Source organism: Electrophorus electricus, chromosome 6 (assembly GCF_013358815.1).
Source record: "Electrophorus electricus isolate fEleEle1 chromosome 6, fEleEle1.pri, whole genome shotgun sequence".
NCBI classification, from domain to species: domain Eukaryota; kingdom Metazoa; phylum Chordata; class Actinopteri; order Gymnotiformes; family Gymnotidae; genus Electrophorus; species Electrophorus electricus.
Genome location: NC_049540.1, coordinates 22,641,671 through 22,667,226, shown reverse-complemented (window position 1 = coordinate 22,667,226; position 25,556 = coordinate 22,641,671). Strand labels below are relative to the sequence as shown.

Here is a 25,556-nt window from a genome sequence, read left to right as displayed (position 1 = left end):
AGAGAGAAGAGAGAGAGAGAGAGAGAGAGAACACTTGGGAGGCACGATGACAATTTGACATCTTTAGTGGTTTCTCTTTCTGTCTCTCTCTCCCTCCCTCTATGTGACATGGACATTTTTTTCTGATGGATAACAGATGGTTTATAACCACATCTTCTCTTGCATAAGTCTCTGTCAATCAATCTTGCTGTCTGAATATATTAGGGAGCCGCTCGATGCTTACAATCCATTTGGGCCCATTTGTTCAGCTTTCTATAATGCCCCATTTAAATGATTGATCAGTTCCTTTTTCCAAAGAGACAGAATACCTGTTGTCTGCTGAAAACAGGCATCCCATGTTGCATTGAATTAGGAAATTCAATTTGCATTTGAATTTCAAATAATCCTCTAAAAAAAACGGTCCTCTCAATTTTTTTCCATAATGTAACCTGGAGGATTAGCATGCTTCAAACAGGATCTAGCGATGGCAGGCGCACAGATGTGTTTTGTTTTTGTTTGGTTTTTTTTTTTTTGGGGGGGGGGGGGTTGTCCTGGGAGGCTATAGAGCTTGACTTGTCCTCGCCTAGCTCTGATTCAGACACTCCCATCCTTGTAGCTGGATCCCTAGAGCGTCACGTGGCCTTCACCAGGGAACGTGTTTTGAGTGGAGCTATAGGCCACTGTAGCCATTTGAGTGCTAATAGCCCAATTATATAAACCCACTGTGACTTTGCCTTGTAAGAACAAGCGCGTCTTTCTCTTCCCTCCAGCTCTTCCCTGTATTTTAATGTCTCGCCCAACGCCATAAGTATATTTACTAAGTGTGCCACGCGTTAAGGGCCTCTTTACCACCGCACCCAGAGGACTTCTAGCCAACAAGGGCTTGCCATTTAAAGCTATCATTTAAGATAGCAGAGCTCATGGAAGATTTATGGCGCTGGCTGATGCTGTGAGCTGTGAAGATTTACACATAATTCTCAGTCGTTCCGGTAGTGCCTGTTGTTGTAAAGCGTTTGACTTCTTGGTGCGAATGCGCTGCGCTGTTGTCAGATGTTTCGGCAGCCATTGTTACCGTTGCAACAAGTGCTGCTGATGGCTGTAATTGTATGGACATTACAGCTCTGTGTGTGTGTGCGCATGTGTGTGTGCTTGTGTGTGCGTGTGTGCTTGTGTGTGCGTGTGTGTGTGCGTGTGTGCGCATGTGTGTGTTGTGTGTGTGTGTGTGTGTGTGCGCATGTGTGTGTTGTGTGTGTGTGTGTGTGTGTGTGTGCATCAGAGAGCAGGAGAAAAGTGGGCATTCATCGCAGAGAGGCCAATGTTTGTCATATATTTATGTTCACCATGTGCATGTGGCTGAATGATGAGTAGAAACATGAGGAAGTGAGTGTGGGTGAAGGAGTGACTGTGGGTGAGTAAGTGACTGTGGGTGAAGGAGTGACTGTGGGTGAGTAAGTGACTGTGGGTGAAGGAGTGACTGTGGGTGAGTAAGTGACTGTGGGTGAAGGAGTGACTGTGGGTGAAGGAGTGACTGGGTGAGTAAGTGACTGTGGGTGAAGGAGTGACTGTGGGTGAAGGAGTGACTGTGGATGAGTAAATAACTGTGGGTGAAGGAGTGACTGGGTGAGTAAGTGACTGTGGGTGAAGGAGTGACTGGGTGAGGGAGTGACTGTGGGTGAGTAAGTGAATGTGGGTGAGTAAGTGAATGTGGGTGAGTAAGTGACTGTGAGTGAAGGAGTGACTGGGTGAGTAAGTGACTGTGGGTGAGTAAGTGAATGTGGGTGAAGGAGTGACTGTGGGTGAGTAAGTGACTGTGAGTGAAGGAGTGACTGGGTGAGTAAGTGACTGCGAGTGAAGGAGTGACTGGGTGAGTAAGTGACTGTGGGTGAAGGAGTGACTGTGGGTGAAGAAGTGACTGTGGGTGAAGGAGTGACTGTGGGTGAAGAAGTGACTGGGTGAGTAGGTCACTGTGGTTGAAGAAGTGGCTGAGGGGGAAGTGACTGGGTGAAGGAGTGACTGTGGGTGAAGAAGTCACTGTGGATGAGGCAGTGACTGTGGGTGAAGGAGTGACTGTGGGTCAAGATGTGACTGTACGTGAGGAACAGACTGTGGATGAGCAACTGGCTTTGTTCTGTTTCAGTGTCTCCGCATTCAGCTGTGACCAGTAGAGTTGAGTGTGGATGGTGTCTGTGGAGCTGGGCGGCTGCCAGGCTGTTTCTCAGTGGTTCACGCAGGCTGGGACTGTAAAAGCACAAGAGAAAGTTTCGCAGCTCTGGGCCTGCCTGTAGCCTTGTCTGCTCGATCGCTCTCAGGAAGACGACGCAGTGCCGTCTTCCGCGTTCCGCGGTGCCTGTGATGGCCTCTCTGCCGGTGCCGCACCGGTAGAATCAGACAGCTTTCCCCCGCTCTGTGCTGGCAGGGGCTCTGGGTGGAGGTGTCAGTACGTGGTGTCTTGTCTTTACCGCGGCACACCTCGCACACTCTTACTGGGCATCTGCCACATGTAGAAGTTGGAGGGGTGGGTTGGGGGGTGTTAGGCGCCCTGCAATACCAGGCCACCGCCAGGCTCACCACCGCCCACGCGAGACAGACGCCAAGGCCTGCTCACATCCACACACCTGTCCAACAGTCTCACACCACATGACTGTATGTAGGCAGTAAACATAATGTGACAACGCATACTGATGAATATGGACAACGAGGGTGCGATGCTCATGTGCTGTTGAATGATGTGGTTTTCAAGTAGGGAGATTACTTGTTTGGACACTGTAACAGCTGAAACACAGCCTCATTAACAGAGCACTCCACAGCCCAGGTACTGCTACATCATCCTTACTTGTCCAGTTGGTTTCTTGAATAATGCCATGAGGATGACATACACTGGGTAATGGTGGTAATTGTGGATCCGGCGCTATTTCCAGCCTAGGAAGCCTGCGGTGCTGCCCAGTGTTGTGGAAAGTGTTCATAGCTGCATTTTGCTCCTTGTCTGCGTTCTCCTTTCCCTGGCTGTTGAAGGGGATCGGTAACAATGTCCTGGCTCTGCCTCCACATGCACTTCCCGAGATGTAGCACAAATAGAGCTGCTTCTCGGCAGATGTAGCCCATCCTTTTGAAGTGCTCTCTGCATCTCTGCCAGAAGCTATAGCTGACTGATAGCTGTGATCTCCATTGAGGGAGGCGTGTGCTGGTGTGTATGAGAAAGCATGCAGTGTGTGTGTGTGTGTGTGTGTGTGTAGGTGGGTGGGTAGGTGTGTGTGTGTGTGTGCATGGGTGTGTGTGTTCACATTCACAGTGGTGCGGGGGAGGTTGCTCAGCAGATAAAAATAGTGGCTGAAGATTAGAAATTCAGTGCTGATTATAAGCCGTTTCCCCCTTTCTGCCACGCTCGGCGAGGTAGGTAGCAGGTGGTCAGGACAGGTGTCTGACGGAAGCTCTGCCGAAGGACATTGAAATGGCAAACAAATTGGAGGAAGCGTGTTGTGGGGTGGCGGGGCTTCCGGTGATTGGTGTCAGGGTTGATGGATGTTACTACCCCAGGAAGCAGAGCGCAGGCTGACTGGCCAGCAGATCCCAGGTGCCGAGGAAGCGGACAGGGGAAGTGACGAGGAAAGCAAGCAGGCCGAGAGAACGACCGCTCGTGAAACTGTTTGGAACCGCAGGAGGAAAACTGCCTGGCAACCATAATGCAGCCTTGTGGCACCCCACAGCCGCGCAGAGAGAGACAGAACGTGAACCTATTCGGAAGCGAGAGTCAGACAGCAGAGAAGTCTGTGTTCTCCACGTTAGGGTGACCTTTACTGGCTGGATGTCTTGCGGTGTGCATGGTGCGTGTCAGGCCCAGATAAAAAGATGTGACATTAGAGAAGATGATCTCTGCTCTTCGCACTGATTTGTGGAAAGATGTTTTTTTCCCTTCCCCCTAGTTCCCCATCGTGTATTGAAAGGGAAGGCAGCCATGGAGAGTGAGAGGAAGAGAAATGAGGAGAAATGACACTTCAGAAGTGGGTTAGGTACACAATCCCCAGCGTTGTCAAACAGTGACACCTCATCAGTCCCCTGGAGCTTCCAGCTCCACATCCCCTGTGCCTGGCATGCCTCCGGATCACATGGCTTGGCCATGGGCCCACAACCCAGAGAAAAAATCCATATGGCTTACGCCGGCGTTTGTGGAAATCCCACGCGAGCCCTCAGACCGGTATCGCCGTTCAGCTCCCCAAGTTCTTGTGCCGCCACCGCACCACCAAAACAGCGTTTCCAATCGCACGGCCACTCGCTTTTTATCACACCTTCTAATCTTAATACCTTTGTAAGTTGAGCCTTAAACTCCAAAGCTGTTTGTTTAATATTGACTTTGCCCAGTAATCCATTTCTAAATGATAGCAGGTCTCTTTTCAATTGAGACATCGCTGAGCCTGTATTTATCCCCCAACCATTTCCTGTTTCCCGCTCACCTTGCGGCTACCTCCCCTTCCCCAGGTTACTATTCCCTTCCCTCTGTTTATTTTTTGTTTCTTTGTTTTCTTTGTTTTACTTTTTTTTGTTGTTGTTGTTGTTGTTGTTTTTTGGGGGGTAGGGTTTTGGCTGGCATAAATATGACAGACCATGGAAATAGGATTGAGTGGTAAATTGAATTATGGACGGGAGTAATGTGCCAGTCTGGCAGGTGCACACAGTCATGTCTGTGCGGACACCATTGATTGGTGGCAGCTGTGAATGCTGATTCGGTCCCCGTGACAACATCTAAATAGAGTAGCATCCGTCCATGACATTTTGTTGTGAATAAGGACCTTATGGTGTCCAAAATGGGGAACAGACCACTGCTCGTGTTATTGCATTTGACAACACGGATAAGCCATCCTGGTTTGTTGAGACAAGTAAACAAACCGTCCACTCTCAATATCACTTTGCCTGGCTGTGTCAGCCATCAACATTGGCAATCGCACGTGCCAGCACTTTAAACGTGAACTGTAGGGTTTTTTTCTGTAGAACAAAGGCACGTGTGATAGCTTCCTCCAGTGGTGCACAGCAGTCTGCCCATTCTCTGCAAGCACACCAGGCTAGCACCGGAATGGAACGGTTAGTGCGGCCTAAATGTCCTACAGCGCTAGCTCAGTAATCCACATCACAAATCTATTCCAAATGGCTTTTATGGATCAGCCAGTCCACAGAACCATTTCTCCATGTCCACTACCAGCCGCTCCCTTCCTCCCGCGAGCGCTGTGCCGCTTTTGAAACGAACGAGCTCTTTTTCGCCTTAGTTCCCATGTAGAAATGGAGTGTTTATGAGAGTTCAATTTTCCGAGCGCCGCACTGAGCCTGCTGCTTATTCTAGAAGAATCTGCGCTCCATAATAGCAGTGAAGCAGCACTTCAGATGGAACTGCCGAGCACATACAATCAGTCCTCCGTCTGAAATGAGGTGGTGTGAAGTGGTGCCACTGTTTGTTCACACGACTGGTTGAGTCTTGAGAGTGAAATATTCGCTCTGTATTCCTGCCCGCTTTTCCAGTGTAGCTTTAAATGGGAATAACAGCCTCCAGAAGCCTGGAGCGTGACGGGGGTGGAATTCCTTCCCAATTCCTCCTTTTTTGGCTGAATATCAATAGATGATCTGAAAACGTGTTTGAAAGGACAGTGGGCGACGAATACATGCCTCCTCACCTGCTTTGGCTCGTGTCGCTGGGATAGTGGCATTCATCAGGAGAGCTCGCGTAGAGCTCGCGGAGATCTCGGTTTGCCCCCACAGTTCCGGGCCTGCGCTGTGCTGCCCCTTGCCTTCTTTCCCCCCTCCCTCCCACTCTCTCTGTCACTCACTGTCACGCTCACTTACTTCCTCACCCTTCTACTTTCTCTTCTTTCCCCCTCTCTTCTGGTTCCCTGTCTTTTTGTCTCTCTCTCCCTCGCTCCCCAAACCCCACCCCCCAGCTCGGCCCTGGCCTGGAGCAGTCCTCTGAGGTAAATGTGTTTTAGTCCTGAGTGCAGCAGGGAGAGATGAAGACAGCCTGGGCCAGTGATGGATGACGACTGCTGTAAGAGCAGCTGCCCCATTTCCAGCCAAACACTGCGACACACACACACACACACACACACTCACACACACATACTCACTCCCAGCACATACACTCCTACTCGCACAGAGCATTCTCTCCCTATTCCCCAAGTTCTATGGGAAAAGAACTCAAAGCCTCCTGGAGGACTGTATATAGCCCCGTAAGGTGTCTTCAAGGACAGAAGTGATGCATGTTTAAATCCCTCAGGGTTCCTTCAAAGGACCTTTTCATGGCAGACTTGCAAGTGGAAGCAACATTATCTGGGGTTACGTGACATCACACAAAGGACCCTTTCAACAGGCGAGTTTAAAGAGGGGATCCTCCGCGGGTCCCGTGGTCAGAGCCTGGGAGGTTTGACCTCCCATGCATATATGCCCAGTCCCGCTGCACGCTAAGCTCGTTGGGGTTCCCCTTTTGCACGGCCCCTGATGCCCCTGATGCCACCGCGGAGAGCAGTCAGAAAGCAGGACGCCGGCCCATCCACGACTGCTGCCGCAGGGCCGATGCCTCCGCTGCCCGACACTAACGAGCTGCCTTTATTTCCCAATTAAAGCCAGGACCGTGAAAACGTGCTCACCTTTGTTTTCCGATCGCTCAGGACAGACGGCATCTCTCAGGTCGGGAATGGGCCGCGGCACTCCTGGAAAAAAAAATGGGGGAATTATGTGAGGTCATTATTGCTTTCTGGCTAGTGGAGTTTCCAGGAGGCTATTCGGGGACTCCGGGCTGCAATATGTGTAAAAATATTCCTCGTTGTGGAAAATGAGTGTACCTTTCCTTTGTCGGGGTGCGATGGGAAAATAACTCTGTGTGTGTGTGTGTGTGTGTGTGTGTGTGTGTGTGTGTGTGTGTGTGTGTGTGTGTGTGTGTGTGTGTCTTTTGCCTTGTCAGATGCAGTGCAAACTTACTCTCCCTCTTCTGTTTCATGCTGCCTCTTTATGCCAGCATACAGCAGTGCACACATTCTGGCTGACTGCATCACTTGTTCCTGCTCATGCAATCTCTGCAGATTTAATTACATGCTTTTCTGGATTCACATAAAAAAAAGTGTGGGAGAGAAAGAAAGAGAGAGCTAGAGAGAGAGACAGAGAGAGACGTGAAGGCCAAGCATATCCCTGGAGTCGTGTATTTATGTTGGTGGGGAAATCTGCTCAGTGGAGTGTTTCTGTAATGGTACCCTACTGTATAATGATCTGCAATGACCTCGCAAACGTGGGGATTAAGGCAGGGCTGTGCAGAGCAGACATAATGGGCCCCCGGCCCAGCAGGGCCCTGCGCACGCATGTCCACCTGAGCGCACCCTAACGGCCCGCACTGAGGAGCTCCAGCCGTGGGGTCGCACCCGGCCACCTCGCCTGCCCCCTCACTTGCTTTCATCCGTCGATCCAGCCAGCCTCTCCGGGAACCACCGCTGCCCATTAGGGTGTTCCACCCCCGGCAACCGCATCATGGCAACAGAAGCAGGGTGAGAGAGTGAGATAGGGAGAGAGAGAAGGAGAGAGAGACATGGATGGCACTATCTGGCATGGTGCCAGCGCAATGCAGTTGTGCAGGAGCGGAGCAGGCGTGTGGGTGGTGGTGTGAGTCTGGGCCTGAGCTGCCTCGCGCTCCCAGTGGTAGCTCCTGTCACCGCGGAGCTCATTGTACAGACTGAGCAGCGCTGACGCTGCATCAAAGCCGTACGAAAGTCCGGGTGCAGCTGCGCCGTCGATGAAGCCTGCTGTCACATCCCCCAACGACAGATAAAGCGAAGCCGCCCCCAGCCCGGGGGTTTTAGCAGGAGTCTGATGCCGTCCTGCCTCCTGTACGAATCGGGGGCTTCGTTTGGAAGTCCCAGTCTCGGCGGCTGGAGCCGAGGCGTCGCTCGTTCCGCCGCACTGGAACAGAGGTGGTGGTGGTCGTAGTGGAGGTGCAGGTGGAGGTGGAGGTGGAGGGAGGGGGTGTCGAATTTCCCGACACGAGGCTCGTCATTATCTGTCAGCAGCCCGAACGCGGGCTGGAAGCCGGAGCCGCTATCTTAGGAGCAAATATGTAGCTAATGGCAGAACGGCAGGCACTCGCCGTTTTGTGTGGGCTGTTCCCGGGGATTAAAGCACCCGTCTCTCTGCCCTGTCCTCTGTAATGGCATTAGGAGAATGGATATGTTTTAGTATTCCATCAAAGAACATCTGATACCAGGGGCAGGCTGATTTAATTAAGTAGAAAGCAAGGCCTGAGAGCGAGAGGAGAGTGGGTGGGGGAGGGGTGGGAGGGCCGCATTGTGCAGACTTTCCACAACCGAGCGTGGCCGTTTCTCTCCTGAATTTCGCGAGAATGTTTGGACCAAATTAATCTTGTCCAAGTCCCTGGATAATACATCGATGAATAGACATTGGACAGTAAATCCTGGCAGCTGCCTCTGGAAGAGACCAGGGGCTTCAAATTCTTTTCTTGCGTGGGGGAGTTTGAAAGATGTTCAAAATGACCCTCGCTGGTTCTTGCTCGTCAACAAAATATGTCAGTCTCTCCCGCTCCCGGCACCCTCCGAAAGCGGATTTTTATTCTCACAAAGCCGAACAAGCTTTTTATTCTCGTCTGCCCAAACAACCTTGTCCTCTCCCAGTTTTTTTTAAAACCAAAAACAGTGAAGTGGCTTTTGTTTGTTTATATGTTTGTTATGATTGTAACCCCTCCAGAACAAGGACTATTTCATTCGCTATAACGGCCAAAATGATTTCATTGAGTCAAAGCGTACGAGAGAGGACTCTTCACGGCCCATGCTGAGTCTGTTGTTCAGGGCACAGTACTGACTTTACCCTGAGTAGAATGTGTTTTTATCCCAGCTGAAGGACACTCGTTTAAAAAAGGGTCTGACCTTTCGCTTAAAATCCGCCCCCCCCCACCGCACCCTGTTCTACCTCAGTGACTGTGTGAGTTCTTACTTTTAGAAAGCACTCGGTGGTTTAAGCGGGTCTTTAATGTTTAGCTTGCTAATTATAAAAGTTCAATTTCCCGTTCGAGTAGACGAGAAGCTTTTTTTTTTCCGGGAGTAAGTCACCTTTTGATGAAAAATGTTCAACGCGCCACAAACCAGTTGGCACTGAGCTCCAATCCAGTTTTAGTGAGGATGAAGCTAAATGCTGTGAAAAGGGGTGGAGGACCGAGCAGGTAAGGCTGAGCTGACCCTGCTGCAGTGTCCTCTCTACACCCACTCGCCGGCAGGTGACGTGGCCGGCCGGATTCCACCCTGCGCGCATCCGGAGTCACATCCAGAGTGAGTGGCATGCGAGCGCAACTGCCCCAGCCGTGGTAGGACAGTCCTCAGCTGCCCTCGTTCCCCCCCCCAAGCCGCTGACGGCTCACGCGCCAAGCCAGTTTTCTCGCACTGACGGCGACGTTCCACTCCCTCCTTTTCGACATCGGAAAGGCGTTTCATGGAATTTCCACCTTATCTCTCGTTTCTGACATGCCTCTGCTGAGGGCGTGACCGAGGCCAACGCGAATGGAAATGTCACCTCGTCGCAGAGATTGTTAGTCAGATTCAGATCCCAGATCAGGGTTTTGGCTGAGCGCGCTCCTCTCACGCTCCTCTCGCGGACGCTGAGTGCTGTAGAGCTTCAGAAAAGCACGCCGACTGTAGCTGCGCGGGGGCCGCGCTGGGCCTGCTGCCTTTCCTACACAGTTTAGAGGTGGCGATCAGATCACACCCTGCTCTAACCTCAGTTGCGCAGCTACCTAGCATGTCTCATTTGTGTGTGTGTGTTGCTGAGAGGTGGGGATTTGGGGTGTGTGGGTGAGTGAGTGTGTGTTTTTGTGTGTGTGTGTGTGTGTGTGTGTGGGAGTAGTGCCATAGTGTCTGAACACATCATTGCATGTGCACTCCCATCACTCATCAGGGGAAGACCTTTAGTGTTCCGGGTGGGTCTGACAAGGCTAGCAGCCACGCTATTGGCTAGCTCTCCATGGATTCACATGGAATGGCACATAGCAGTGCCAGGCTTTCACAATGGGAGAAAATTAATCCCCAAGATTATTCTGGATGGTGAGAGGAGACCACCGCTGCACGTCCAATTTGAAAGCTGCTGGATTACGGGCTCAGTTTAGCGTGCTGAGACGCTGGGGCATCTCTGAAAGAGTGCACGCAAAGTTCAGAAACCTCAAAAGTCACTTCAAAGTCAGACACTTATGGAGGTTGCGGAAGCCAAAGGAGGTGACCCCTCTCGCTTTCGTCTCTCTCTCTCTCTCTCTCTCCCCCTCTCCCTCTCCTCTCCCTCTTGTGAGGTGGCTCAAGGACACCGGGCTGAATATTCCATCAATGTGGAGCTTATCGGAGTGGCAGCAACAGTGTCTAATCACAGGCCAGCAGATGGTCCATAAATCCCTCCCCCTGCTCGGGTCAGGTGCCCTCACTCCGCCCCTCTCTGTGAGGCTGCTGGAGTAGGAGGAGCTTTTATGGGCGTGGCCGCTTGGCCACCGCTTCGTTTCCCCTCGACTACCGAAGCGGAGACCCGGTGGAGGTAACGGGTGCAGGGCTCTCGCGTGCCCCCGGCGCCACTCCCCGCGTCTTCCGCCGGGGGAACACTTTTGTTTTGCCCCTTTTGTCTCGTCCTCCGATGGCAGAGGCTCAGAGAGCAGCCTGTGAACGCTATTGATAATTGTTTTAATGGCGCTCGCTTATCATGTCTAATTGAACGCCCCATGGGCAGGGATTTGTGATCCACGCAGCGCCGGCAGAGCTGGGGAACGGGCTCGCCCTCGGAGGGCAGGCACCGTGTCGCGAGCGCGTGCAGGGCCTGCCCCTCCTCCTCCATGTGAGGGCCTGCAGCGAGGACCTGCTAATCCTGATGAGGGGTCCCGGTGCAAGACGTCCTGTCACCTACAGGGGCCAGTGGCAGGGAGTGTTTATATGAGGGCTGACGTGGTCACACCAAGTTGCCTTATGTATTTTTAACAGTAATTGTGTTAACGATGTCCACACCCCTCCACCCCCCCACACACACACACACACCTTCTCCGGTTCTCCCTCCCATCCCTGTCTGTTCTTTGTCAATACCCCGGTCTTTGGAGGCAGTGCTCAGGCTGTGTGTGATCTCGGTTTAAGGAAAGGCCCAGGCCCTTCATTAATTCAGCTCATGCGTGCTGACGGCCAGCTTAATGCTGCCATCATTTTGGAGGCGCGAGCTGCTGTCGGGCGGGCCGCCTCATGTTTAATGCATTCCTCTGGTCGGAGCGGTTAACCTTACCTCGGGCAGGAGCGTGGCACGGCGACACAGGCGCGTGGCCCCTGAAAGGACCGGCCAAGCCCTGGCAGGGCCCCGGGGTTGAGAAGCCAGCACGATATTATTCTTATGACGTTTGGCATTTACTTAACATGAGCGGAACGGCTTGTGCGGCGGTCTCTCCCCGGCTCTGATTTCCAGGGCGGCCCCCTCTCTCCCCAGCGGCCCTGAGCCAGTTAGCTCGGCCCTGTTCCATGAATCCCGAAGCAGACCCCCCCCCCCCCCAGCTGCCGCCCACATGTATACCACACACACGGACTGGCTGCAGCAGAGGAGCAGACAGAGTGTTCGGAGACATGCGAGGATGTCGCTACCTCCACTTGACATGAAAACTAGCCCAAAGCAATGCTGGATGGAGGACAGTTTTTACATGCCTCGTGTGGTAAATGTATTCTTGTGGCCTGGGATTCACACCAGAGTGTATGGGAACATGCCTGAAGAGCATCTTCTGTGGTCGTCTCAGCGGTCAGCCAGGCTTATGACGTTGTCTGTGCCTCCAGTGGTGTTTACCGGAGGCTACTGTGGTTACGTGGGCCAGCTTTGGCTCACTCGGATGACTTTATGTGGGAGAAATGGTTGGAGGTGCTCTGACACGGAGCTGGAGTATGAAATGGTAGAGGTGCTCTGACAGAGCTGGAGTATAAAATGGTAGAGGTATGCTGACAGAGCTGGAGTATGAAATTGTAGAGCTGCTCTGATAGAGCTGGAGTATGAAATGGTAGAGGTGCTCTGATAGAGCTGGAGTATGAAATGGTAGAGGTGCTCTGGCAGAACTGGAGTATGAAATGGTAGAGGTGCTCTGGCAGAACTGGAGTATGAAATTGTAGAACTGCTCTGACAGAGCTGGAGTATGAAATTGTAGAGCTGGAGTATGAAGGCTGCTTCACTGTGGCCTCTCAGTCCCTGGATGTTAAAGGGGAGATAATAATTAGTGCACCGCCATGATGGAAATTTGGCAGGAATACTCATGGGGAAATTGGATTTCTAATCAGAATCTGACTCAGTGCACAATTCATCCATGGTTTTTGGCTATAAGTGCTTTTCAAAGTAACGGCGGCCATTGCGGGACTGGTGCATTAGGCCAGGAGGTGATGGGGGACTGCAGCAGGCTGAGCCCAGGTGCTGCCCACGCTCCCTAATTAATGAAGTTCCAGGGCACAGCATGCCGGGAGTAGGCGCGTTTAGGTAATGTTTCGCGGGACGCCTCCCTCACGAGCCTCTGCCGCCTCCTCCCTTCCCCGGTTTAAAAACCATGATTCCTGCTGTTTCACCTGCACATGAAGATTTGCCATGAAATTGTTATCGAGCCGGGCTTTTTGCACAGAATGGCACCAACCTCCCTCCCACCCTCCGCCTGGGTAACCCCGGGTAACCGGCGTTCCGCTCGCTTAAGGACGACTGTAACGGATGAGTGCCCTTCTCACACCTTTTGCTGTGCTGCGTCCTGCCTGTCCGGCGTGGCGCGGGGCTCTCAAATGGGAATCTTGATCTGCTAACACCGCTCTCTGTCTCTCTTCTCTCCTTCCCCTGCAGGACTGGCGCAGTACCCAGGTATGGCTCTCATTTTCCTCCGCATGTGTCCCTGTGTGCCATGATCCCACCCCCATCCCAGGTCTTCACGACCGGCCATGCATCAGAAACGTAGCCATCTCCCCCTCTGAGCATCCTGCTTCACTCCTCCATCCTTCTTTCTCTCTCCTTTCGCCGCCGTTCCTGTTGCTCACTCCAGAGACCGTTACCAGTTTCCTGACGCCATCCTTCAGCCCTGCACGCCCTCTGCTCTGGCTCTCCCACGCTCTCACCTCACGGGTCACCCGCATGGCCAGCGCCATCATCCGTCCTTCATTCGTGCAGCACCGGGTTTACAGTTTATTCGTTTCTGATACCAGCACTGACGTGGGCCTGGAGCTCTCACTCTCTACACTCACCCGCTGAACACTCAGCATAGCTGTTAAAATCTGTTCTCAAAATGTCCTTTAAAGTAGTACTGTGTAAGTGTCTTAAAGTGTCTCTCCGCTGATTCTCGCGCTAAGAATCCCACGACGGCGGGAGCGTGAATGGCGTTGTGAAAGGAGCAAGCGTTTCTTCTTCACTCGTGTGCTGAACGTACGAGAATGCGCAGCCGAAAAGGAAACTCCACAAGTGCTCTTGCTGCCGTCTCGCTAATGCGGACAAGCCTGGAGAACAAAAGGAAACCAAAACATCAGCCACAAGTTAATATTCTGAAAGAAGCTATTAGTCATGATCCAGCAAGTCAGTATAACCATCACTTATTAAAAATGTACATGCCTACCCTACAAAAAAGGACACGTGAAAGACTCTAAATGCCTAACGGATTGGTTCTACATTATACGCTGGATGGTTGGAGATCCTGGTCTTGCTGATGCAGCCCTTTTGAATGTCAAGAGCGTGTAGAATTTCTTAGTCCAGGTAGCCCCGTGTGTATCCAGGTGAGTGGGTCTAATGGTTGTACAGGGGACTGGTGTCCGCGTCGTGTAGTGGCGGTTCCATGGGTACGAACTCCTTGACTGTGACTCCGGGGGTCACGGGGTCAGTCCCGGCCTTGCCGGTATGACCTTGAGGAAGGTGTTTCATCCTAAAATGACCCTGCAGTTGGTTAATGTGCGCCACTTTGAGCTTAAGTGTCTGGTAAATATAGACGTTCAGTGGGCCGTACTCGCCCAGAAGGCGTTATTTCTAACAGAAGTGTTTAATGGATTCTCATTCTACGTTAAGTGCTGTATCATGGGCTTTCAAGGCAGTATGTTGTATAGCTAATTGTCGTCACTAGCGCCATCTCCCACGATGTTTTTTTTTGGGTGGGTGGCTTTGTGTGTGTGTGATTGTGTGTGTAGGCTGTGACATTTGTCTTGCACACATTGGCTAAACGAATGCTGGAATGCCTCGCTGCAGTCCTCAAGGTTACGCCTATGTCTGCATGCAATCCACCACCGAGGCTATTATTTATCCATGTCCCACCGTCCCTCGTCGGGAGCCAGGGAGGGCCAGCGAACACACACTAACACACACTAACACGCGCTAACAAACCGGCGCAGGCAGCAACGGGCGCTAGGAGCCGTAGCAGAGGGGGAGCCGTGATTCAAGCGGCCAGCCTTTCAGCCCGTGACACTGCCCACACTGCACCAGTCCTGCACCATTAATGCCCCATCCCACCCCCCACCCACCCCGCGCAGAGTCAATCAGCACAAAGCATTCTGCGGCAGTGCAGGAACACACACATACAGCCGGCACTTGGCAGAGCTCCTGTTGTTGTTTTTGTTTTGTTTTGTTTTGTTTTGGGGGGGGGGGGGGGGGGTTCTGTGCCTTTCTATCCAGTTATTAATTGTAGCCAAGTTATGTATACATTTATAAATTAGAATTGAACTCGGGGGGGTTTGGATGGGACCCAGCCCTTGTTAAGGACCCTAGTGCTTAGCAGCCTTCTGCCTGGTTTTATCTCTCTGGCCCCTCCTCGCCTCTCTCGCTCTGTCTCTCTCTGTCTCTGTCTCTTTCTGCGACCCCATCCTCTGTACTTGTAAACAGAACACTCTCCTGCCAAAGACATACACTGGCTATTAATATTGAATAGAGTAATAGTGCTGACAGGGCTGCTGTTATGGTTTTACCACCGCCTCCTGCCATATTACAGTGAAAGGCTCTCGGGGACGGAGCGATAGCGAAGCACGTTAGCAGCAGGTGCAACGGAGGAACGGCCCCCCATGCGCGATGCACCCGTTGGAAGATTTTTTGCTCCCAAGCGTATTAAAAAAGGGGTGCTTTCGATTTACTAGACGAGAGGGTCGTTAGAGAAGTGAGGAAAGCTAATCGTCCGCCCGCTTCCCACTGACCTGAAGGACACGCGTCTGTCTCTGTCAGGAGAGTGCCCCCCACCCCCTGCCTGTGATGTCATGCGCGAGCACGTGTGCGCGCAAGCGTGGAGGATCGATAGACGGGGACGTGAGGGGACGGATGGGGGGGGGTTGTTGGGGGCGCGTAGCTGGGGACACGCTGGCTAGCCTGGGCCCAAGCCCTGCGTCCATAATGGACGTTTATTCAGAGAGTAGGTGGGAGAGAGGCGCGGAGGAGCGGAATCTGGCCTGGGGAGGAGGACAGCTGCTGGAGGTCGTCAGCCTGCCCTCTCAGACTGTGGAAGGAGACTACGGCAGGAGAGAGGGCAGCCCAGGTCTCTCTCTCTCTCTCCATGCGTGATGGCGTTTCACTGTTACTCCAGCCCTCTCCCCCTTGTTCCCTTCTTCACTCTGGTCTCCCACTCTAGCCCTGATGTTTCTCACTCCCTTCCTCAGTCTCTAGCTTCCTCTCCGTCTTTTCCTTGGCCCAGAATGTGCTCTCGTGGCTTTTTTGTTTATTCACTGTAGTCTAGATTAGCCTACAGAAGCAGTACCTCCTCTCTCTCTCTCTCTCTCTCTCTCTCTCTCTCCTTCTCTGCTTCTCTGCTTCTCTTCCCCCCCCTGCCCCTGCTGAACCAGATTTCTAAGTGAATGAGCAGACTTGTGCGGACCCTGGTGCCGTGCCCAGGCCCGACCGATTCTGTGACGCATTAATCACCAGGCTGCCATCCATCCTAGCCACCACGTCCCACTGACTCCAGTACGCTCACCACCATTTTCCCCTTCATTAGCACCGCGCCATCACTGTTTACTTACGTGTGTGTTCGTGCAAACGCACGAGAGGGTGGGGCTAAAGAGCTGGTCTCCTATAGCTCCAAAGAGCCATGTCAGTTATGAGTCTCACAATCTGTGTCGCATGACGTGACTGATTCTAATTGCACACAATCGGACACATTGGACACAATAAAAATTGGACACAACCCAGCTCAATTCACGCTAAGAGTGTTTACCGTTCTGTCCCTGTGCTAATGTACTTAGCCCTGGATACTACATCACACATGGTGATTTTTAAAGCTTTTTTAACAGTATGTATCTAGCTATGTTGCACACACAGAATTTTAAAAATATATATAAAGGTGAAAAATAGATATATAGGCTTCTTTGGCAAGCAAGGCTGTTAATAACATTTATTAATACATTTTTTAGTTTTAGTTCAGTTTCATTAAGCAAAGACTTTGTATTCTCCTTTTTGCCCTCGTGTTAATAGAATGGTTGACCTTTTCTTTGAACATTACCAATGATGGGAATGAAATAATTACAAGTTAATTCTGTTTAGCTTTTTTTTTTTGGGGGGGGGGGACTTGGCCAAATTTAAAAGACTGTATTTTAATCGACTCGATATCAAATTCTGCTTGGAGTGAAGCATGTATGTTCTACACGACTAGCTTCTCAGGAGAGGTCAGTCTTCTGTGGGTGTGCCTACTGGGGCAAGGCTGGCGTGCAACTATGTCCAGAGGTCGCCTCTCGCAGATGGACGAGGACGGTGACATTAGCGCTCACGCTCTGCTGGCCATGATTCCGCCTGCTCTTCACCAACACCATTGGGGCTTTCGCGTCTCAGCACAAGAGAAATACGACACACGCACTGTACCACACACCGCCAGGGCTGCAAAAGTGCGTTCCCGTGTTCTGCCAGGCTCGGAGTTGCGGTATATTGATTCTGTGACGTGACCCGTGTGCGGCGATAAATACTAACTTCCATGTATGCATCAAGCAGAACTTCTGCTGCTGTAAACAGTCCTTACTGGCTCCATTTTAATGAAATGGCTGGTTCAAAAGGGCAGAGTGTGGAGTCAGACCCTTCAATCCACCAATCACGCCTCCCCTGCAAGCCTGGCGTCATCGGCTGGCCTTTAATGGGAGGCAGACAGAGGGCTGTGGACACAGGATAGTAATGGTGATCCACACACACACACACACACACACACACACACACACGCACACATACGCGCGCGCATCAATTTCCAGTAGTGTGTGTGTGTGTGTATGTGTGTGTCTCTCTCCTATAATCTTCCCTCATTCATATTCTGATTTGAGACTGTGGCTCTTTTCTGTCCTGGTCGGTAGAAAAGGGAGCCGGACTGGTTACAGAGGAGAACGCCAGAGTGCTTTGACCTTCTCAACACAGCGGTTCACTGTGACATCAGCACACTGTGTGTGAGATATGTGCGTGCGCACACACACACACGCACGCACTCTCTCTCTCACACACACACCCACACTGGGAGTTTTGCTCCTGGTTGACGTGTAAGGGAAGAGGGGCCATGGCGTTGCTGGGCTCGCAGTAATAGAAATGGCGCGTCTAGCTGACAGGAAGCCGTGCGGCCCGCTCTGACAGCTTTAATCTAGGCTAAAATGATCAGTGTTCTGTGCTACTGCTTTTGAATGCCGGTAATTAAATACAAAGATAATGTCACAGATCTGTTTGAACAAGTTATGCAAATACGTGGCACGCACACTTCTTCGCCACTGCCGCTATGCCTTGTTGGTTGTTGATGCATGCGCGGAAAGCTAATTTTTGCAGGAACTCCTTTTGATGGTCCTTGCCTAGGCAATAAGGGTAATGAAGGCTTAGACTGAATTGGAATTAATCACCAGTTCATCTATTTCAGCGGCAGTGACACAAACAATTATCTTAATTAAGCCAAGTTGCGTGCCAATGATCAATAATCTCAAGACTAATCAAGTTTAATCCCTTCTTTAATTTGGTGTGATCCATGCACAAGATTTACTTAACATATTGTGTATCAAGGGCAATTTCCTAATAGTTGCCTTCGTATCTGCGCGTTAACATACTATAGCACGTAGCGTCTTCTTATAGCCATTAAAAAAAGAAAGAAAAATCTAGAGTATCTCCCGCAGTGTGCTTATAGAGTGAGGATGCATGTATGCATGTATGCATGTGTACACACACACACGCGCGCGCGCGCACACACACACACACACATATGCCCTTCCCGAGCTGTTGGAGAAACAGTGCACATGCCGGAGGGTCATTAAAATGTTTACCCCTGTCTCTCATTGAGTCTGGCTCGCCGCCCATACCCTGGAGGTTCACGCATGTGCTTCCAGTGCATTATATGTTGGCCCCGCGTTTTTTCCTTGCGCTGTCAGTGCGGCGTCTGCTGCAGAGCATGAATAGTTAAAGTGCATCTCCCCGAGACTTGTGGGAGAAGTTGGCCCGCGCTGGCTGAGGGACGGGAAGTCTCGGCGGAGCCCTCGTCTCCGTGTGCCGTTCCTCCGCCCGTGCAAGGCACGCTCCCGGGCAGGAAACAGACCTGCCTAATCAATTTTTAATTGTGTCCTCAGTTATCTGCATCCTAAGGTGACTGTTTGAGCCCCCTGAGCCGAGGGGTCTATTTTCGTTCAGCCCTCTCCCTGAAAACCTGCAGCCATCCTCAGCGTCGTGCTATGAAGTGTAACTGCAGTTATTTCGGGGTGTTTTTATTTGTTATTTGTGTGTTTATCAGTCTCGAGTGAAGTCTGGGTTGCCTTAATAGTCTCCCGTTTATTTTTGCGGTACGTGTGGGGTGGGCTGGACTGTGGCACTAACTGGGACAGACAGAGGCAGACTAGGGGCTGCGGCTCAGGCCCCACCGCTTGGCCTCATTTAACTAGCACCCTTGCATAATACACTTCCATACAGGCCTGTACAGCCTAAGTGTGTTTACAGTATACTACTTCTTCTGTCACTTAGTGTGACAACCACCCACGAGCCAAGCCGTCACCAGGTGGCCCCCATTTAACACCGTCTCCGTGACAACCGCAGTAGCCCACTGCATGCTTAACCTTCATCCGCAGCCTCTCAGATAAACAGGCTAGATTTGCATTTCTGATATACCCCCCCGGCCCCGCACACACACCTCCACACTCCTCAGTCTCCATTTCCCTTTGACAAGTCATAAGAATCACACACACACGCTCGCTCTCTCTTTCTTTGTCTCATTTCCTCACTCTCTCTCTCTCTCTCTCTCTCTCTCTCTCTCTCTCTATCATTCTCTCGCTCATTCGCTCTCTCGCTCCCATGAGGTTCATTTGTTTGGTCTGTTTTCACTTTCCACTTCTGGCAGCCGATTGAAATCAGTTTTGTTAAACTGTCTCTGCTTATCGGGTTCCATCAGAGGATCTGATTGCTTTCTTCTCCAGCACTTAAAGTGACGGGGCTGTTTAGAGCATCCCGACATCTGAAGCATGCAAATCAGGACACACCCCCTCCCCCCTTTATTAGCTCCATATTTATCTATCTGTGCCACTTGCCCATTTATGTTTTCCCACTGACACCTGGGGAAATGGCGCTAATACAGAATTTCCCTCTGATACCTGGCCTCTCCGCGGGCTGCTCTGTAATGATGTGAGCCCTTCAGTGTCCCAGCAGAAGGACACTGAAAGAGATGCGCTAAAGAGCCTATTTTCATTAAAGCGCGGCCGGGTCGAGGACCCTCGACCTGTGCATCTTTGCCCGAAGCACCTATAGGTGACAGGCAGGCAGGCTCTGTGGTGCGGTAGTGTAGCCCAGGCACGTGGGACATAGACAAGCTCGTGAAGCTCTTGCCATGGCAGAGAGGAGCGGACGAGGGGGGAAAAAACCCACTTTCACACTCTGCTGGGTATTCACACCCTCTCCAGGTGCATTTTGCCATCCACTCCTCATTGTGCACTCATGTAAGTGTTAGATTGTGGGTTTTAGCCACTGCTGGGTTTTATCTCTGTGTGAAAGAAATGGCTTTAACATGAACAGTGCTTCTCTCTCTCTCTCTCTCTCTCTCTCTCTCTCTCTCTCTCTCTCTGTTTCTCTCCCCAACCCCCCCAGTTCAAAGCCAGAACCTCGTGACGGATAATGTCTCAGTGGTGGAGGGGGAGACGGCCACCATCAGCTGTCGAGTCAAAAATAACGACGACTCTGTCATCCAGCTCCTCAACCCCAACAGACAGACCATCTACTTCAAAGATGTGAGACGTAAGTGCACCTGCGTCCGTGGGCTTAGGGCCGAGGCCGCGCCGATCGGCCCGGGGTTTTCCCAGCTGCTGGCCAAGGACACCCTGCCCGGACCTGGAGGGGCGCGGGCCGGCGGGGAGCGCTCTGCCCGACTGTGCTGGCTTCACCAGCGGTCTTGGGAGCAGCTGCTTCAAACCTCCGCTACACCCATGCCCCCCCCCCCCCCCCCCCCCCCCCCCCCCCCCCCCCCCCCCCCCCCCCAGTGCCAGCTCTGATTCACTCGCACCTTCTCAGGAAACTGAAATAAGGGAAACGATAAAGTAGCACAAACTCCACTCAAGTTCACTCCACGGCTGCTCAGGGACGGATGATGTTTCTCTCCCCTTCTCCCCAGCATGGGCAAATGCTTCCAGTCCTGTATGCACGGGGTGTCTTCCTCCTTCTGTCTCCTCCTCTCTACTCTAAGCGCACGTCTGAAGCACTCGCTAGCCTCGCCGGGGTGCTGGACCGAGTCCTTACGTTTCCCTCTCTCCAGCTGGGCGTGAACCAGGAGCAGCGGGCCTTGATCTCGTGCCCCGCCCTGTGGGGGGCGGAGCACTCGCCCTTTCCTTCGTTCGGCTTGCGGGCCTCGCTCAGCTGCCGTTCCAACTCCGAGCTTTGGATCATTAGGAGAGCTGAGACTCCGTGCTGCACGGCCCTGCCAAGCCCCTAATTATTGCTCGTCTCCTTAATAAAAGTTTGATGGGCTCCTCTCGAAGTCGCCGTGACCGGTAATCAAAATTGATTGCTGCCATTTAGGGGGAGCGGCATGTCTCCCCGAGGCTTCTGGGATTAAACCTGAGAAAACAATACAAATGAGATGCGGAAGGAGAGCAGGCTGAAGGAAATGAGAGAAATAGAGAGAGAAAGAGAGAGAGAGAGAGAGGTGGGTGGGGAGACGGGGAAAGAGTGAGAGAACATGGGAGAGATTGAAAGAGAGAGAAATGGGAGAGAAGGAGAGAGAGTGAGAGAAAGAACAGAAGAGGGGCATAAGAGATCATATGGGCAGCCAGCAGTTCCTCTCCTACAAAGGCTGTTTCTTTTTCTCCTTCTCTGCGAGCGCTATTGTTCCCTTCTAGCTTCATTCCAGTTGCAGCCTTTTCCTTTAGATGGACTGCAAAGGAATTCATGAATTTTCTTTTTCTTTCTTTCTTCCTTTTTCCTTCTTCTTTATTTTCATCCCCATTTTCAACCTCCTCCCACAATGCTTTGCTTTCTGATAACACAAAACAATCTATGTGTATTCATTCATATCTTAAGGCTACTGAAATTTTATGAATTGAAATCAGTCCAGAATAAATACATTCAAATTGACCATGACAAATTAAGAAGAAAGCATTACCCTCAAAAGTCACTTTTGGTTTGAAATTCAAATTGAGATTGTTTGGGCCCGCCTGCCTTGTTTAAGGAATGACTGCAGGCATTTTTATTTTTTAAGCAGAAGCGTGCCCAGAAAAAACTACTATTTTGAAACTCATTTCTGATGGACTCTTCTTGTCCATCCTGTGGGTTGCCACTCAGACTGAAAGACATTTAGAGTGTAACATTTAAAGACACTAAAAGACATTTACAGTATATTCAGTCCCTTGCTGTGTCATGCTGAAAGTCTCTACTCTGTGTGGCTCTTTGCTTAAGTGACTCACATATCTATTTTACATCAGCTAGTCCGAATTGGGACTGTGTGTGTGTGTGTGTGTATGTGTGTATGTGTGTATGTATGTGTGTGTGTGTGTGTGTGTGTGTGTGTGTGTGTGTACATGGGGGTCCAGTGTGGGCGGTTGAGTGTGCATGCTCGAGGATGTTCATAGCTAGGGCTGGGTGATATTGCAAAAATATGATCACTATTTTCCCATATTTTCCCATATCCAATATTTTTCCCATATTGATCAATATCCATATTTATCACAATATATCATTTGATAACGCTGCCAGTGTGAAGAGCACCCTGATAATGACTGAAACCAAAGAAACCAGAGGGTTCGTGATTTAAACTTCAGAATATAGTTTATTTGCAAAAATAGAATAATGTAACATTTAACTGTGCAAACGTGCTTTATCTGCATTAACAAACTTTATTTTAAGATACAGTAATATTAATTATGTACAGGTTTTACAGGTCTCAAATGAAAAATCTCACATACAAATCTGTATAAAAAATACAAAATGTGAACACTGTAAACCATTATGCTACATCTGAGCTTGTAATATCCTTTCTACCTTTCTAATCGCTCTTCATATGGAGCACGATTGATTGTTCTGGCACAGCCCCACTAGTGGTGCTAAAACATGGATGGACCAACATGGGCCGCATTTTCCCGATGTGGGTGTGGTCGCCGTGGTCACTGGGACCGCACCTTTTCAAGTGATGAAGAAAGTTTGTTGTTTTCCATCTTGGTTTGCACCGGCCAGTGCGGAGGAGGGGTCAGCGGCCTTCTCTTGCAACCCAATAAGGTGGATGCCTCAAAAACGTGCTTTATACTTCTAGAACTGTTTAAAAAAAAACAACCTCGTAATAAGCAAGCAAATCACTAAGCCAAGGTGAGTGGTAGGCTCGGTGAGTGCAGTGTTTTTTGGAGCTGAGCTTTGCATGCTGGGATGCCCTAGCTGTAGACAAGGCCGTTTCACATGGGCAGTTTGTCCTTGCTTGTGCCGTCCCGTCCACCCTCTGTGCGTGTAATCTTTAAACGTGCTGCCCACCATGCATGGAGCCAGCCTAAGCCAGCCCTGCGTGCTCGCTCCCTCCATCTCTCTCTCTTTCTCTCTCTCTTATTCTTTCCGTCTCCCTCTTTTTCCTCTCTCTCTCTCTCTCTCTCTCTCTTCTTCTCTCCTTCATCTTAATCACAACCAAAGGCTCCGCAGACAGTCCACCCTTGCGGCCGGCCAGTTGAGGGTCAGCCCGTCCTGTCCAATTCTCCCAGCCTCTCATCCGTGCAAGGCTCAAAGTGCACTCCGTGACAGGGAGGCTTGTTCCAAAACAAAACACCGCCCAGCGCACAAAGATGCCACACGCACACGGACCAGCCTGGAGAGTGGCGGGGAGGGGAGGGGGTGCGTGTCTGGGGGTCTGGTGAGGTCATCTAGGGCAGCAGCTCCCTTCGGGTGGCTGGGCCATCACCAGTGCCACCACAGCAACCCCCAGCTGGATGCTGGATGGCACCGCCTGACATCATGGGGGCGGCGGCGGGGGGGGTTTGGGGTGGACCAGCCAGGACATCCTGGGACACGGCGACACAGGCCACGTCCTCGGCCAGAGATGTTGTTTGGGTCAAGGCACTTCTGTTTGTTTATTTGTTTATTTATTTATTTCACTCCTGCTGCAGCCTCACCAGCATGGGAAAAAAAACCTAAACAAAAAAGTAAAAATGTAGCCAGCCATGTAAATGATGCTTACGTGATCCAACAGGACGTCGTTATCGTTTACGAGCTGTTTGAACCCTTCCGACGCTCATCTAACATCCCGAACGCTGACCGTGAAATGCACCCTGCACCTGTCTCCCAGCGCGTTCGTGCAGCGCTCGGCCTCTGAATCTTTCATTAGTTTACCTGTTGCCGGCGTTTGAAGTGTCCTTTTCGTGTTTGTTTTCTGCTTTGCCCGTGTTCTCCTGCTGAGGTGGGTTCATCTGTAGCCGTCCCCGGCAACTCCTCACCCAGCTGCCCCGCGCTGAGCCTGTCCACCCCCCCACCCCCACCCCTGGCCTCCCCGGGGCCCTGCGTCTCCTCCCATTGCCTCCTCCGAGCCGGGCGTCTCCTCCCCATTAGAGCTGACACTGCAGTTATTCATGTTTCCATAGTGCTGTAATTATTGCTGTCTCTCCACCTGACACTCAGTCACAATAGATTACAAACTGCACTGGTCGTCTGCCCCTTATCAGTTTGTTTTAATCCCTGCACATTCCCCCAATCAATAAATTGAATTAAATCATTAGCGCTACCCTGGCCTCCCTCCGACAGCCAGATCCACGCTTTCAAGCTGGCCGCTCTAATTAGTCCCACATTATTCTAATGACACATAAAAGAGGCACTGTGCAGTGCAGGGGGGAGGGGCGAGGCAGGGGCGGGGCTGTGGGACCGGTCCTGGTGCAGTGCAGCGGGGCGGGGGCGGGGCTGTGGGACCGGTCCTGGTGCAGTGCAGGGGGGGGGGGCTGTGCGGGGGGATGGGCGGCCCAGCGGGGCAGCCCAGCTCTGCCTTCCCCTCAGGACCTTTAGGAACCTATCACATTAGCATTCACCTGGCAGTGCAGACACATGCGCATACACACACACACACGCAGACTCGCATGTGCGCTTTTTTAGAATATAGATGTATCGGGGCTACGCTCTCGTGATGTTTTATGTATTTGTGTTTCTCGCCTGAACGTTACACTGAACGTGATCAAAGGTGAGAAATGCATTGCCTTGGCAGCAGGTCGCTCTGGCGCATGCTCGACATGCAGAGGGCTGCACACCACAGGACACAAGCAGGACTGAGAACCACACAGAGAGAGAGAGAGAGAGAGAGAGAGAGAGAGAGAGGGAGAGAGAGAGAGAGGGGGGGGGGGGGCTTCGCCCAGCTTCATGTGGCTTCACACCTGCTGGGAGAGTGTGCGGGAGGGGCCACGGCTGCATGGTGACGGGGGGGTGGGTGTCTCTGGGCCGAGAGGAAGCGTATAAGTGCTCTTCCTTTCAGCGCCTGCACACATCTCCACCTCCTTGTGCCTTTGCTGGGACCAGCCTCACCCGCCCCCACACCCCCCTTTCTGCTTCCTCGTTTTTGGCATAAACGTTAAAGAGCATGGCTAAGCAGCTGGAACCCAGAACAATCAAAACGGCACGCCATCAGGCCCTGCTCTCAGGAGCCCAGCATCTCACAAAACCATAATGATGACTGATTATTTCTTTATTTATTTCTACTTTTATTTATTTATTTATTTATTTCTGCCCCCACCCCACCACCCCCCACCCCAGCGTCTTTGAACTTGGTCATTGCAGGCAAGAACAAACAAAACTCTCAGTGTCTTAAATGGTCTGTGTCGATCATGCTGGAATTTATTCGGCAGTGGGGGGCAAGCTTTCATCTCTCGCTCTCTCTCTTTCTCTCTCCTTCTCTTGCTCTTTGTCACTCTCTCTCTTTGCCGTTTGCTTTGCTCCGTCATGTTCAGTGGCAAGGCAAGCCTAATGGACTCCTCATTATCCTTGAGGTAAAGGAGTGTGCAGAAGAGTGTGTTTTTGACTGCTTCCTCTGGCTAATTAGAAGAGGGACCCTGAACTTGGTTCAAAACCGCAAAGTTGGGATCAACATGTGCCTTTCACTACAGTTTCCTCTGTGAGAGAGAGATAAGGATTTGGTTAAATTGCCTGAGCAAAGAAGTGTCTAATATATATGACACTGAGAGGAACATAGACACATAAAG

At 51.4% G+C, this 25,556-nt stretch overlaps 1 protein-coding gene across 5 annotated transcripts in view; it reads left to right on the top strand.

Annotated features, from left to right (window-relative positions):
- Positions 1–25,556, top strand: part of cadm1a (cell adhesion molecule 1a) — a 196,091-nt gene that overhangs the window by 118,903 nt on the left and 51,632 nt on the right. For all 5 annotated transcript variants that reach the window (XM_035527614.1, XM_027005622.2, XM_035527613.1 and 2 more), the window contains exons 2-3: positions 12,817–12,834; positions 20,002–20,148. In XM_035527614.1, the coding sequence (XP_035383507.1) occupies positions 12,817–12,834; positions 20,002–20,148 (165 nt within the window). The remainder of the gene's footprint in view (positions 1–12,816; positions 12,835–20,001; positions 20,149–25,556) is intronic.